This window comes from Mastigoproctus giganteus, chromosome 1 (assembly GCF_048544385.1).
Source record: "Mastigoproctus giganteus isolate SK-2022 chromosome 1, ASM4854438v1, whole genome shotgun sequence".
In the NCBI taxonomy this organism is placed as follows: domain Eukaryota; kingdom Metazoa; phylum Arthropoda; class Arachnida; order Uropygi; family Thelyphonidae; genus Mastigoproctus; species Mastigoproctus giganteus.
The window spans coordinates 171,873,349-171,887,220 of record NC_143575.1 but is presented as its reverse complement, the minus strand read 5'-3'; the positions used below and the strand labels follow the sequence as shown (position 1 = coordinate 171,887,220).

Genomic DNA, 13,872 nt, shown 5'->3' with positions numbered 1-13,872 from the left:
GACATCTGCCGGTATTATTACTATCATTTGCGAATATTTCAACGAGACCTTTTGACAATGACCCGAACGACTAAATAATGAAAGCCAACACTTACCTGTCACCCTGGGGTCTTCAGTGGAGTCCAGGTATTTGCTGCACCTTATTCCAGGCGTCAGGGATGTTGTTACCACAGCTGCTATCTCCATTTCTCTTCCCTTGAAGTCTTTTCTTACACAGTTCAGCAGTCTTGGGGGCGTGTATGCGGTAGAGAGAGAGAGAGAGAGGTCACTGCGGTACCCTGGGGCAGGTTCCGCACACTGACTAGACGGTCATTTGGGTTTTTGGGCCCTGCACGTAAGTAAATGTTAGATGTTAGTCTGTGATGGCCGACAGGAGACGGAAGGAAGTTGAGGGGGATTCGTCAAAGGCTAAACAGACGCATGCCTCTTCATGTGCAGACTCAGATGATCGGACCTAGAAAAAGCGCGCTCGCAGAGCCGACATTGAAAGGGACGGTCGCCAGTGTGCTTACGATAGTGTCGTGTCAGTTCGTCAGAGCGGGCGAATTTCCAACCACATCCCTTCCAGTTACACTGGTACGGCTTCTCCCCCGTGTGGGTCCGCAGGTGAGCTTTCAGGTGGGAACTCTTCGTGTACGTTTTAGAGCAACCGGGGTGAGAACAGGTATGCACTGTGACCTTCTTCCGTCCGCAGCTGCGACGACCACGACGGGGTTTTGTCGGCGGTGGAGGTGGCGGGCCGGGCATGCAAACGGTAACCGAAGGCGGTGCCCGGACTCCGTAGGCTGCGGAACTGCCGGACAAGAGGTCGGCGAGATGCGGCGACGAAGGTGGCGTTACCATGCGCAGGTGAGGGGCTTGTGGCAAGGAGGTAGCTGGATAAGGGTGAGGCGCTGATGGCCCAGCCGGCCTGGAGTGCGTTACGGTGATGTGCGAGGTCACGGGTGGATACATCTCCATGGTGGTGATGCCGGATGGCTGGGAGTACCCCTGGGCGGAGGTTTCTGGCGAGGCCGGCGGCGACATGTGGGAGTGAAGCGCCGGCAAAGGTCCGCTGTATCCGTTCCAGTGGGCCACGTAATTGGAAGTCACAGCAGAGTTAGCAGAGTGCGTCATGCCCGGCGTGCCTGCGGAGGGAAAGGTCATCTTATTGTCGGTGTTACATGACGAGTGTAAGTAGTGACCGCTGTATCCGTTGTTGTAACCCGACGCTGAGAACTCCGTCGAGTTTCTGGCAGTGAAGTGGTGGTGATTGTAGCCGTTCATGAACTCGCGCTTACAGCATGCCCTGAAGCTGTTGAATACGCTGTTGTTGTTTCCATCCGGAGCTGCGTTTTCTCTGCCGCTGGAACCGTGGTGGGGAAAATGATGGAGACCCGGAGTGGCTGAAGGGTTCGAGTGCGAAGTGGCATTTCCCCGCATGTTCGGTGTCGGAATATCCGGATTGCTGTTGACTATCGCGCCTTGATGATAAGGACCTCTTGCATCGGGATGAACTGCATCACCCAGTAGGACACTCTCGATATCTTGCCACATCTGGAACACAAAAGAGAAAGGATTTAAATGAAACAAAACGATGTCAAATAATCAACACGGACTTTCTTCATATAAAAGTTTTATTTTTATTTTTGACTTGTTTTGCGCGAATGAAAGAAAAGACCTGGCTCATTTTCTCGCTAGATGGATCTACTAATTTCTGTTCCATTTTCGTGAAGTTATACAAGGATAAAAAAAAAACGCTGGAGAAGCAGGAAAGGATTTTTTTAAAAAGATGAAATGATAGTAGGCGAGACAGTGCTTCGGGCCTTTTTTAAATTAATAACAACCGCTCATTCAAAACTCAGAACTTGTTAGCCTTGAAGAAGGCGTTCGAGACATCTTAAAAAAATAACGTAGAATATTAAAAAAAAAAAAAGTCGATATTCCTTAATGGCGTTATAATAATAAAAATAATGCTACTAGCGGAGCTTAAGTTAACTGTGGAAACCTGCTCCAGCTCCATTTCAAAATTTCTGTTCCAATTCATAACTGACTTCGAATCCTTTCATCGATATTGTCAACATACCCCGATGAAGAAAGATTTCAGCAATCATTTATGTATACGAATTTGCCTCTATAAGAATTTTTCCCATTTAAATGTGTCCCCCACAACACCCTCCCCCTTTTCGATAATCTTAACTGTCTCTCGACCAACCATTCAAAAGCAAAATGCACCTCTGGAACGGCTACTCCATTTATTTGACAAGAACAAGAATAATTCTGAATCCCCGACAAGACCAGAAGCCACCACTGAATTGAGCAAAGTTCCTACGCGTTGTAGAGATTTCGTAATAGGTCTACATTAGGATTTTTACCATTTAACGAACGTCCTGAGTGTCTAATTTGTGAGCACTTAAAAACGAAGGGCGTACCAGTGTCACACTGAATCAGGGATGGCCACCTGTTTGCAAAACATTTGCGGATTACATAATGGGAGTCTTCGTAGGGCTTTCTGTTATCAGAGATCTCCAGAGAAAACAACGTTTGTTCTTGCCCACTCGAGACAGGACCGGATTGAAGCCAATATTTATCTGCCATTGAGTGACCTCTACAGCTACCAGTGAGCAGCTTTATTGCTGGACTCTTATCAGTTTTTATTTAACTATGTCTGGTCTTGTTGGGACAGCCCTTTTGGCTAATTTACGAGGTGTCTGTTGATGTTATTCTCAAAGTGTATACTACGAATTTATCGCGCGCGCAACGGCTCTTGTTAACACAAGCGTAGTTTACGATTTGTCATAAGGACAATTAACAGATCTGCTTGGAAAAAAAAGCAATTTCTTGATTCTGCTTTACCTTAGTGCAACTCCTCGGAATGAGGGATGGACCTGCAGCTTATGGAAAGCAAAATATTCGACTGAAACATTTTTCTCCCATATTGAAATGAATAAGTAGAGCCGGACGAAATATTTTGCAATCTATCATTAAAAAAACAACAACATCGAGAAATGGAATAGAAAACTTTTGTCCTATAGTTCTTTCAAATTCTTTATTTAAATGATTTGATTCCATAATATCACAGAAGCTAAACAAAGTATCTTAAACAGTATATTGTAATGCAGAGCACGGGTTTAGACCGGAAGGATCGGTGATAACAAACCAGTGTTCCTTTTGCAACGTGTTACCACAGCAGTTGGCAGGGAATGCAGTGGATGTTATTTACACCGACTTCTCCAGGGCTTTTGATTCTGTAAATCACGAGCTCCTCTTGTTAAAACTGCACGCTTATTGTATCCAGGCCTTCTACTGAATTGGCTAAAAATATATTTATAATCACCTGAATATGGAGTAATAATTTTGGGACAAAAATCTTATTCATTCATATTCAACAATGGTGTTCCTCAAGGATCCAGCAAAACAGAAAATCTGTTTTGCTGGATCCTTGGGAGAAAAAAACCATGCTACTATCGCTTGAGACCAACGGCTTGAGACCACGTCGTGAAAAAGCCCATAAAAATTCAGGTCTTTTCCATCCGGTGTGGGGAGGACGGTGATTCTACCAACTGTGCTACCCACAATGGAACATATATAGATCAAATAGAAACATTTCGAAGCAAAGCAATATAGAACGTAATTACATTAAAGAAGGGAATGAATGAGGAAGATGAACAGTTGGTTCTATGAGTTTCAAGTTGTTGTTGACTAATTCAAGCATGAGTTAGGAGTAATTTGGAAGGGAGCGGTGGAATTACAGATGCCAATTCAGAAGAGCAGTAACTATGTCCATCAAAGTATCTATAGAAAAGCATCCATCCATTGGAAAATCTTCGTAAGAGGCGGTTATAAATTTATGCACTGTCCTCTTTTGGTATAGTCTAGGAGCTCGAGGTGGTTTTTGGGTCACCATCCCAAGATATGGGAGCAATATTCTATGATAGGGAGGATTTCAGATTTGTACTTTATATCGCCGAGAGCGAAAAAGAAAGTGTAGTTTTTCTTTGACTGGGAAGAAACAATATTTAAGATGTGATTATCGCAGTAAAAATTATCAGGGTAATATAAGATGAGCAAACGGAGCAGTAGATCTTTTTTTAGTGAAAATAAGACAGACTGACTATTAGAATACATGAAGGCAACTATGTTTTCTTCACCACCACTGGAGAGTTATCTGGAGATCAGCATTTGAGAAACTTTGGTTGATGCGGTGGATATTGGACAAGTTGAGGCTATTTGTGCAATACAAGTTTTCTCAAATTGTAAGGTGCTGTCATCAGAAAAACTATGGATAGGGTTTCCAGTCAGTGGAACAAGGTCATTAATATACGGAGGAAAAGTCGGAGAAAGAACTGAACCCTGAGATGCACTAGAGCAGAACTTAGCAAAGAGAGAGCCGTCTATCATGACCATCAGTGAGCAGTCAGAGCAAAAACTGGGTATCTAGTTGCAAAAAAAAAAAAAAAAAACAGACAGAAATCGATAAGATGAGAACTTGCTTAACAGAACTTTATGTGAAACAGGACCAAAAGCCTTGGAGAGCAACTGCTTCAGTTTCATCCAACTTTTCCATCGAATTTGTCCAAGGATGAGCAACATGAGTCAATATATTATGACTGGATGGACACTGATTGAATCTACACTGCCCTACCATTAATATCCCGACACCCCTCCATGGATGTGGAAACATGTCCTATACATGCAACACGCCACAGAACCTGCTATAAATATTCACACTGGAACAGACAATTGCAAAAGTGGGCACGCAAGATGACACGTTCAACAGAATTACCTCAACGGTTCAACAGAAATTGATCACCTCAACAAATACTAGACGCTGATAAACATGGTGTGAGGAGCGCGAATCCTGGACTGTAGAGCAGTGGAAAACAGTGCTATGGACAGACGATTTTCGCACTCTAACAGTCTGATGACCGTTCCTGGGTGTGGCAAATGCCAGGGGAACAGTTCCTTCCTGATTGTATCCTCCCAATAATGAAGTTTGGTGGAGGCAGTGTCATGGTTCGAGGATCCTTTCATGTTTTGGCACGGGCCCATTAGTCGCTATCGACAAAACCATGAATGCTGTGCAATACCAGGACGGCCTGGACAATTATGCATGTCCAATGTTATGGCAGTACTTCGGGGAAGGTCCATACCTGTATTAGCAAGACAACGCGCCATGCCGTACTACTGCTCGGCTCGTGGCTTGAGGACATGGGCGTGGAAAAGTTGGATTGGCCAGCTCAGAGTCCTCATCTGAACCCTATCGAGCATCTTTGGGATGTATTGGATTGTCGGTACGAGCACGTCGAGATGGCCCAAAGAACAAGGCCGAACTGGTGGCTGCGTTAAAGGCCGAGCGGAAGAACATATCACCTGACATTTATAAAAAGCTGGTTGAGAGTATGCCGCGAAGATTGAAGATCGTCATGAAAACAAAACGTTTCAGCACAAAATATTAAATGATACAATAAAAGCTCTTTTTTGTCTAAAGGCAGGTGTCCGGATATTGATGGTAGGGCAGTGTATATTGGCGATCATTGATCACATGGAAGGTTTTGAAATAGTTTAAGAGTTGGTGGTTGGTGAAGTTCTCCACTACTTTGGAAAGGGTAGAGGTAAACGTGGGAAGATAATTGAATGGGAGGGATTTTTTACCGTTTTTAGGAACTGGCCGGATAAAAGCAAAAGGAAAAATGCCAGTGGTATAAGAAAGTGTAAAAAATTCTACAGAAAGTAGAAAGCTGAGAGGCACAGGTTTTGTGAACAAGTAGAAATGTCATCTGGACACATTATTCAGAATTCTACTTTTGTCGGAAGATCACGGGAGGCATTGCGTGGGGTGTATTTTGTATGGTATGTATTAATACTGTGTATATTTGGAATATATACACTGTGCTGCCACTTTATTAGATACACCCCTACGGTGCACACAAATGTTTTGTTCCACAACGTTGCAAGTCACATGACCACAGTTGTGGATATAAATGCAGCAGAACAACCTTTCTAGTATCAGTTAAGCGTACAAACCATAGCAAGAATGGGGAAAAGGAGTGATCTAACGGACTTCGAACGTGGCACAGTAGCAGGTGCAAGGCGTGCTGGACAAAGCATCTCTGAAACGGCAGTTCTCCTGAACTTTTCACGCACCACAGTTTCAAGTGTGTATCGAGAATGGTGCAACGAACAGAAAACATCCTCTCAACGGCACTCCTCTGGAAGAAAATCGCTTGTTGATGAGAGAGGTCAGAGGAGGATGGCTAGAATTGTGCAAGCAAACAGACGGGCCACCACAATGTCGCACATTACATCAGAATACAACCTTGGTGCGCAGAACAAAATATCGCAACGGACCACTAGTCGCACATTGTCACGAATGGGCTACAACAGCCGACGGCCACATCGCGTACCTTTGTTATCAATGAAGAACAAGAGAGCACGCCTCGTGTGGGCACAGCAACACCAGCACTGGACTATCTAGGATTGGAAAATAGTTCATTGGTCTGACGAGTCGAAGTTCCTGGTGCACCATGTTGATGGAAGATTCTGAATTTGGCGAAAACAACATGAACCCGTCATGTCTGACGATTACTGTGGAAGGTAGTCGGGGAAGTGTTATGTTGTGGGGAATGTTTTCTTGGCACACCTTGGGTGCATTGATACTCATAGATTCACGTCTGAATGCCACATCGTACCTAAACATCGTTGCTGACCAAGTGCATCCGTTCATGTTGACAGTTTATCCTCAATCAGATGGTTACTTCCAGCAGGATAATGTGCCAGTGCACAAAGCCCGAATCAGTATGGAATGGTTCCAGGAACATGACAATGACTTTTCTTTGCTGCAGTGGGCTGCTCAGTCCCTGGATATCAGTCCTATTAAACATTTTTGGGATGAGCTGGAAAGGGCTGTTCGCTGCATACCTACACCACCGTCGAATATCAAGGAACTGCGTGTGACACACTCATGTCTGCACGGTACTCTGTTCCTGCACAACGTTTTCAGCATCTTGTTCAATCCATGTCTAGACGAATTCAGGCTGTTTTGAAGGCTAAAGTGGGCTCAACACGCTACTAGGTAGGTGTACCTAATAAAGCGGCAACACAGTGTATGTTTTCCACTTGCTGGATTAAAAAATGGCGTTTCTGGATTTTCAATGCAGCCTCTGCCAGAAGTTTTATGGGCTTTTTCCACAACGTGGCTGAGTTAGTCGTTGTCAGGCAATGGTGGCATGGTTTTTCTCCCGGAAACTCGGGTTTATCATCAATAAAACAGAAAATTGACCACAGCAAACACGAAATTTGCAGACAATATACATGGAGCCACGAAGCAATATGACCTTAGTCGCTGATGCTCCTAAAACCCTACAACAAGAACTACCAGAGGTAGACTAATTTTATAACGAAATAAAAAAAAGGGCTATAAACGTTCTTCCCGTTGTTGTTACTTACAGTGTGTCGTAAAAGATTAAAGGTGACCAATGTCGGATTGCGCAAGAGGTGAGAGAAGTGTGAGTCAACAGAAAAAGTGCTGTAATGTAAGGTCTGACAATCAAGATCCAGGACTGCACCCACGGCACGCATGTCAAAGCATGTACCACCGATATGCAGCCGTCATGGCAGCTGACCTCCGTGATTGCTTTCCTCTACACGGCCATTTGCGTAACGTAAGTCGTTCACGCGCAGTTGTTCTATAGCTGTCATGTTGTTCGAAGCGTTGCCATTGCGTTAACTGATAGAACAAAATTATTAAATTTTGTCTAAGTTAGAGAAAAGTGGGGCTGAAACTTGCGAATTGTTAAAACAAGTGTCTTCGCATTTTTTTTACAGGTGAACAAAAGCTGCCTTCACTCACCACCATGCGAACAGCTCAGTCAAGCTGTTGGTATTGATCCGTCCTTGCTGGATTCAATCTTAACAGGTAACGAGTCTTGGTGCTTTGTATACAATCCACAATAGAAAAAATCAAAACCGGAGTGATCTTTTCTTTAAAAACAAGGGATTCATTCGTAAAGAATTTGTTCCATGAGATAGCATAGTGAATAAGAAGTTCTATGCGCAAGTTTTGGTTAAAACAATTCACCGAGTAAAGTCTGTTTCTAATAAAATGGATCTGGTTTCTGTTGCAGCTCTAAGCTGCATTCTCTTCTCCTTATCAAAGAGCTTTTGTAAAGTTACGATTGTGGAGAACCCCCCTTTCCCTTGATTTATAATCTCCTAGGCTACTTCTTGTTCCTGAAGATCAAATCCGTGCCGAAGGGATGACAATTTGCGGTGGAGAAGACTTTAAAAGAAATGCGACATAAAAATTGGAGGCTATCAGTTCAAATGTGCTTAAAAATTGCTCCCAACAGTTATACGAGTGATCTTACAAGTTCTAGCCAATGAAGACAATTACAATACTTTTAAACATTTTTAAAGCTTTTTTTCATTTATAACATCTTGGTTTTCTAAAATTGACTTCGTTCTGAAACTTGGCAAACCTTGTATTTTCACGCCATAGCACTGACTTGGAATTATATGAATAAATCGATGTTTTCTCGGGACTGCAACTTCGAATTACAAATACTCCCGTTCTAAATATCGATTATATTCAAACAACCAACGGTTCTATTATCAAATATTGGATTAACTAAGCTTTCATGCATTTGGGTGTCGATATTTAAGCTAAGATGACCAATGACAAAATCGCTACTCATTTTAAAACAATTATCAGATAGTTGAAGAATCTTACAAACAAGCCATGAATATTTACTCTTGCTTCCACTCTTCCATCGTGAATATTTACTCCTTGTGATGTCTTTTCGAAATGTGCTCTATGGAGAATTTCCCTTTCCTGTCAACTAACCAACGAATTGACTGATCACAGACTGATAACAAGCACTCTTCTCATCTCTAGAGAACAGTCAGTTCACTGACAAATTCATTGATTACTCATCCATCAATTTTTAATCAGTAACACGTACAGACAAGGGTGCGCATTTCCGTAAAATTTCTCAATGCCTAAGTTCTTAAAGAGAATTTAGACATTAAGATTATAATGGTTCTTCGAGTCTGAATAGATTCGAAGAAGCATTATAATCTCAGAAGAACATGCGTGGTAGGTTTTAATATCTGAATCTTCTCGCTGATAAATGACAGAGTCGGATGGTTGATTTTTGTTCTTCACGTCATCCTTTATCGGCATGACTCCAAGACGTTACTTTCTGTTAAATCTTTCTAGCGTATTCAGATACTCCAGTCAAAATGCTGGTGTTTCCAACAAAGGTAAAAGGTAATGTAATCTTACATCAGTGCGTTAAACTGGGGTTGAAACTTATCATCTACAGTATAGACAAGGGGGTCCCCAAATTACGGCGCAAAGCTGGGGGTCTTTGTCTGTACTATAGACGAAGATCCCAGAATTTAATATAGAACGAACATCATGGATTACTACTATCATTATTTTTCCTTTCGATAAAAAACATGAAGAGTAACCGTAAGGTTGAAGTCTCTGTAAAATGACCTTTGACCCTATTAACACCAACATCAATCGTCTCCATAAGGGTTGGTGCCTGTGAAATTAAGATGATCACGGGGTGGGGGGGGTTAAGACCGGCATTCCACAATGGGAGCCTTTTAAACAATGTGGAACAAGGTCCCGTGGGAAGGCAGCCTCGGAAAGACAGATAGAGGAGCAGCTAACACGGACGACTTTTTGGGGAGAGGGGTTCACAGGTCCGTAACGGTCGCGTGCGTTCGCTCATCTTTTACAGTTCTTTCACTAGCAAAAGATTTTATGGCAGATTCCCAAGGTTAATATTTGTGGAAGCAGAGGTGCCAGTTCCTATGTAGTTGAATTCCAGTGGTTCGGCGTTTTATCAATTCTGTTATTATCTTTTTTAGACATCGATCATCAACAAGGAGAATATATAGTTAAAAATGAAACATTTAACTCATCTTAATTTATTCGATGCAATGTCCCAACAAGATGTCGGCCTCCTATTTGCATTCTGGTTCACGCATGCACAGATATTCATTAGAAGAATTAATGGAGTGATGGCTGCTTAAAATACAATCACTAATGTGTGTCGTAATAAAAGGAAGTAAGAAATAACTCTTAGCTCATTTACAGTTAGCTGGATGACTTGCACAGACGTGCAGTATTAATATAAAAGATGTTAGAAATTAATCACTTGCCAGAATTTAGAACAAGACAGTCTTATAAATTCAGCGCTGTTATTTATATTTCCGTGGACAGATTTATATTTGTGTAAAAAGCATCTAAGATTATGATTTAGATTTAGGAACATTCCACTGGTCCAGCTAAGATTAGAAATATACGTTGCTAATTGTAATTCAAATCGTAGAGAGCAACATCTAAAAATCAATTCCCATGTTTAGAAGTCAGTTGTATGCGAGTGGTGTGAAAAGATACATGCAATCCGTTATCTTGATTAACCTTTGGAAGCTATAAACCTAATTAGTATGACAAACGTGTCGAAGGCTTTTTCATATGGCTGCATTTGATTTAAGTGGGAGTGCCATCTATTGGCAAGTCAGTCTGAACTCAACAAGCAGTGCAAGGAATATGTAATCTGACTTAAATAAGTATAGTTTGGAAATTTATTACGTCATTGTTGTTAACCGCTGGATTCATTTGGAATGATCGTGATAATAACGGTTGCCAAAGTTCCTTTAAGATCATCGTGACAAGGACTTAGTTTAATGATGATTTGTTTTAAATGAGTTTTCTTACCAACGATTTTACTTCAGCCAGTGTTGTCCATCATTAGGTTTTAGTCGATGTGGTTGTTTTATCTCCAGGTGCTTCGGAATCCTTCTGAGATAAGCAGCCCGTGGTATTCAGAACGCGCTATCGTCAACTGCTTAGTACTAACAAAAAGACAAAGGGATCACTGGAAAAGGTAAATTAACTGTCGCGTTATTTTTGGCAATTCATGCCAGGAAGGAATACATCAAGTCCTGCCACGAAGATGAATGGAATGTAGACAGCGGATCGTTATGAGACAGCATGCATGCGATGTACGTTTTACAAATGCATCATACACAACTGTTTCGCGGCATACATTTTGCACCTTTGCGTTTGACAACAGCTGGATTTTGCAACCGTATTAAGGGAAGTTGTTTAATTCAACAAATGTATTACTCCAGTTTCCGGAGTATCTCTAATTCAAATGAACACCGCTGCCACAGGTGTCTGATACTTACTGTACCGTCGATTTATCTCCAAGGTAAAGCCCGACCGTATCCTGCCATCTAATTACGACAAAACCGTACCTTAATTCGCTGTCAAAAAGAACAGAAGGCCCTTGTCGTGTCCACTCACTTCCTCGAGACTTTAATTCACCTACCACTAAGATTTGCTTTATGATGTTATATACTGCGGTAGCTCGACCATCAACTAATCCAACTAATATCCAGCGGTAACTTAAACGTATTTAATCAAAAAAAGCGGTCATTTTAAATTGTTTTAATTAACTTTTAAAATGTTTAAATTTCCATTTATTTAAATGCATCGCGAAATGTATAAATCAATCTTCAATTTTGTGTTGGTTTTGGACAAATCAGTTCTTTAGAGATTAAACTTTTGCTTTAAGAGGCTAACCACCCAAAGCAGTAAAAAACATTAACAGCTAATGCTTTAAGAAAGATGAAGAAAATCGAAAAAAAGTGTCTGTAGCGTTGGGGGACGTAGACTTAAGAAAAGTGATGAAATGTGTCCGCAACGCGGACGCATTTTACGTTTCATTTCAATGTCCAACTGGAAGATAAAGGGAGATCTTATCGTGCGATCCCCTCGTGATTTTCGGCTTAGGACTGCGATAGCTGGAGTCTCCCGCTGGTAATTCCCAACTCAATGAACAGAATATTCACCGTAGGGTGAATATTCTGTTCATTGAGTTGGGAATTACCATCCGCTATTCATTTTTTATTATTTATATCAGTGGTTCCAACGTCTAGTGGAATATCCCCATTTAGCATCAATTCCGAAATTGTTTTAGCGCTTTACATTTATATATCTGTGTATCCATCCCCCCAACACTTCCCCCAAGATTCTTATGATGTTCACAAGGCAGTGGTAACTTCTTGTTGAGAACCAATGGTTATGTAATTAATCTAATACCTGCGTGTAGCCGAGTGGTGAAGTGAGACGACACAAATGTTATAGCAGTTCGCATAAACACCATACGATTGGGTACATCGAGAATAAGGGTCCTCTTCTTAGCGTTTAAGAAGAAGGGAAAATGAAGGACTATTCTTTCACTGAATGCGTACTGCTTTTATAACAGCAAGGACCGATGCTATCATTAATAATTAGCATAATAGCTAATCGTCAACGATAATTATATTATTAATTGAGACAGCTCGAATTTAATAATACACGACATAACGACATGATTTATATTGATAAAGAACATAATGGAGATTACATACAATTACAGTATGTTGGTCATGGTCACGTTGAATAGTTTCTTTAGTGATATCCAGTTTCTTTAACTGTGTGCATAAGACCAAGTTGGTTTTTACTTCTTCTCTCTTTGTATATCGTATTAATGTAGATCAATTTAGATTAATTAATTGTATTTTTAAGGTTTTCCTGACTTTTTTGTTCATATTGTTGATAGTTTTATGCTCGGGAGCCATTAACATAATAATTAAAAATCTTTATCTAGTAAAGTCTCTTGACTCTACGTGGCAGCCTCAGAGAATTAACAGAATATTTATTTATCTTATATGGCTATAGAACTAGTTGCAAGAAATAACAAAATTTGAATAGGAATTGATGTAATGGATGGATTGTTGAAAGGTTGGCGAAGGATGAAGAATAGGCATTGATGAAATGAACCAGTATCAGATGAAGCCCAGAATGGCCCCATGTGGGACAGTGATTTTTTAGTGTTCAAACTGTAAACACTTTCTTGATAAGTTTTAATTTTTTTGACAAAGTTATATAGAGTTTTAACACAAAAAGGAAAGCCACTTCTCAATCTTATTTTCTACAACTGAATCCCAAATTTTTCATCGCTCTTTCCTCTACATGGCAGCCTCTATGGAAACTCTGAAAAATTAATTCTCATGAAGCCAAAAGAGTATAACATCAGCAGCGAGTCTGCTTTTCCCTTTTTGAGTCTGTAGAACAGGCCCGCAAAAACGAAAGTCGGCCAATCGGAAAATGGATCCCTCCAGCATCTTTTTTGATTACACATCCGACAGGAGAAAAAAACAATAGGAGAATTGTCCCTATTTATAATCCCGTCAAAACAGGATGCTCAAAAACGGTAAGACACCTCAGACCTGGAAAGATATATTGTAGTCGAAATAATAAAACCAAAAACATTCCGAGAAGCTTTTAAAAATTATGCATTGGAGAAATACACTAAATTCCTCAAAAGGGAGAATTTCTGAACAGAACTTCTCTTATACTTTTGGTATAATCGAAGAAGAAGGGATCACTGATAAACTTCGAAATCAAGGAACAACAAAAAATAAATGGATCTCTCTCGAAAAAAAAGGCGGTATGCCCACAAAAAAATCTAATTCATTCAATACACCACAGTCACCAATAAAAGAAATTGTTACCAAAAATTACATTCACTGATGCTTGCAGAAGTATTTGCTCATCCTGAACTGGAAATCTTTCGCACCATAAGGGAAAATCACTTTCATGCACCAGGAACTACCAAAATATGCCTTAGGATCGACCATTTTAAAGACCTTGCTCTGCCCAAGATGTCCAAATTGTAAAGAGCATCCTGCATATTCAAGCGCGTGCCAAAAGTGAGAGCAAATAAAGCAATACAACTAATAACTCGAGGGAAATTATCCTTAGCTTAAGTCACGTCCTTCAGCCTATTTTTCCCACATACACTAGAAGCTTAGTCAACAAAACAG

At 41.0% G+C, this 13,872-nt stretch overlaps 1 protein-coding gene across 2 annotated transcripts in view; it reads right to left on the bottom strand.

The window, feature by feature from the left end:
- Window positions 1–13,872, bottom strand: part of LOC150091260 (uncharacterized) — a 96,133-nt gene that overhangs the window by 74,592 nt on the left and 7,669 nt on the right. For both annotated transcript variants that reach the window (XM_090382997.1, XM_090383002.1), the window contains exon 2: window positions 96–1,536. In XM_090382997.1, the coding sequence (XP_090239123.1) occupies window positions 409–1,536 (1,128 nt within the window). In that variant the 3' untranslated portion in view covers window positions 96–408. The remainder of the gene's footprint in view (window positions 1–95; window positions 1,537–13,872) is intronic.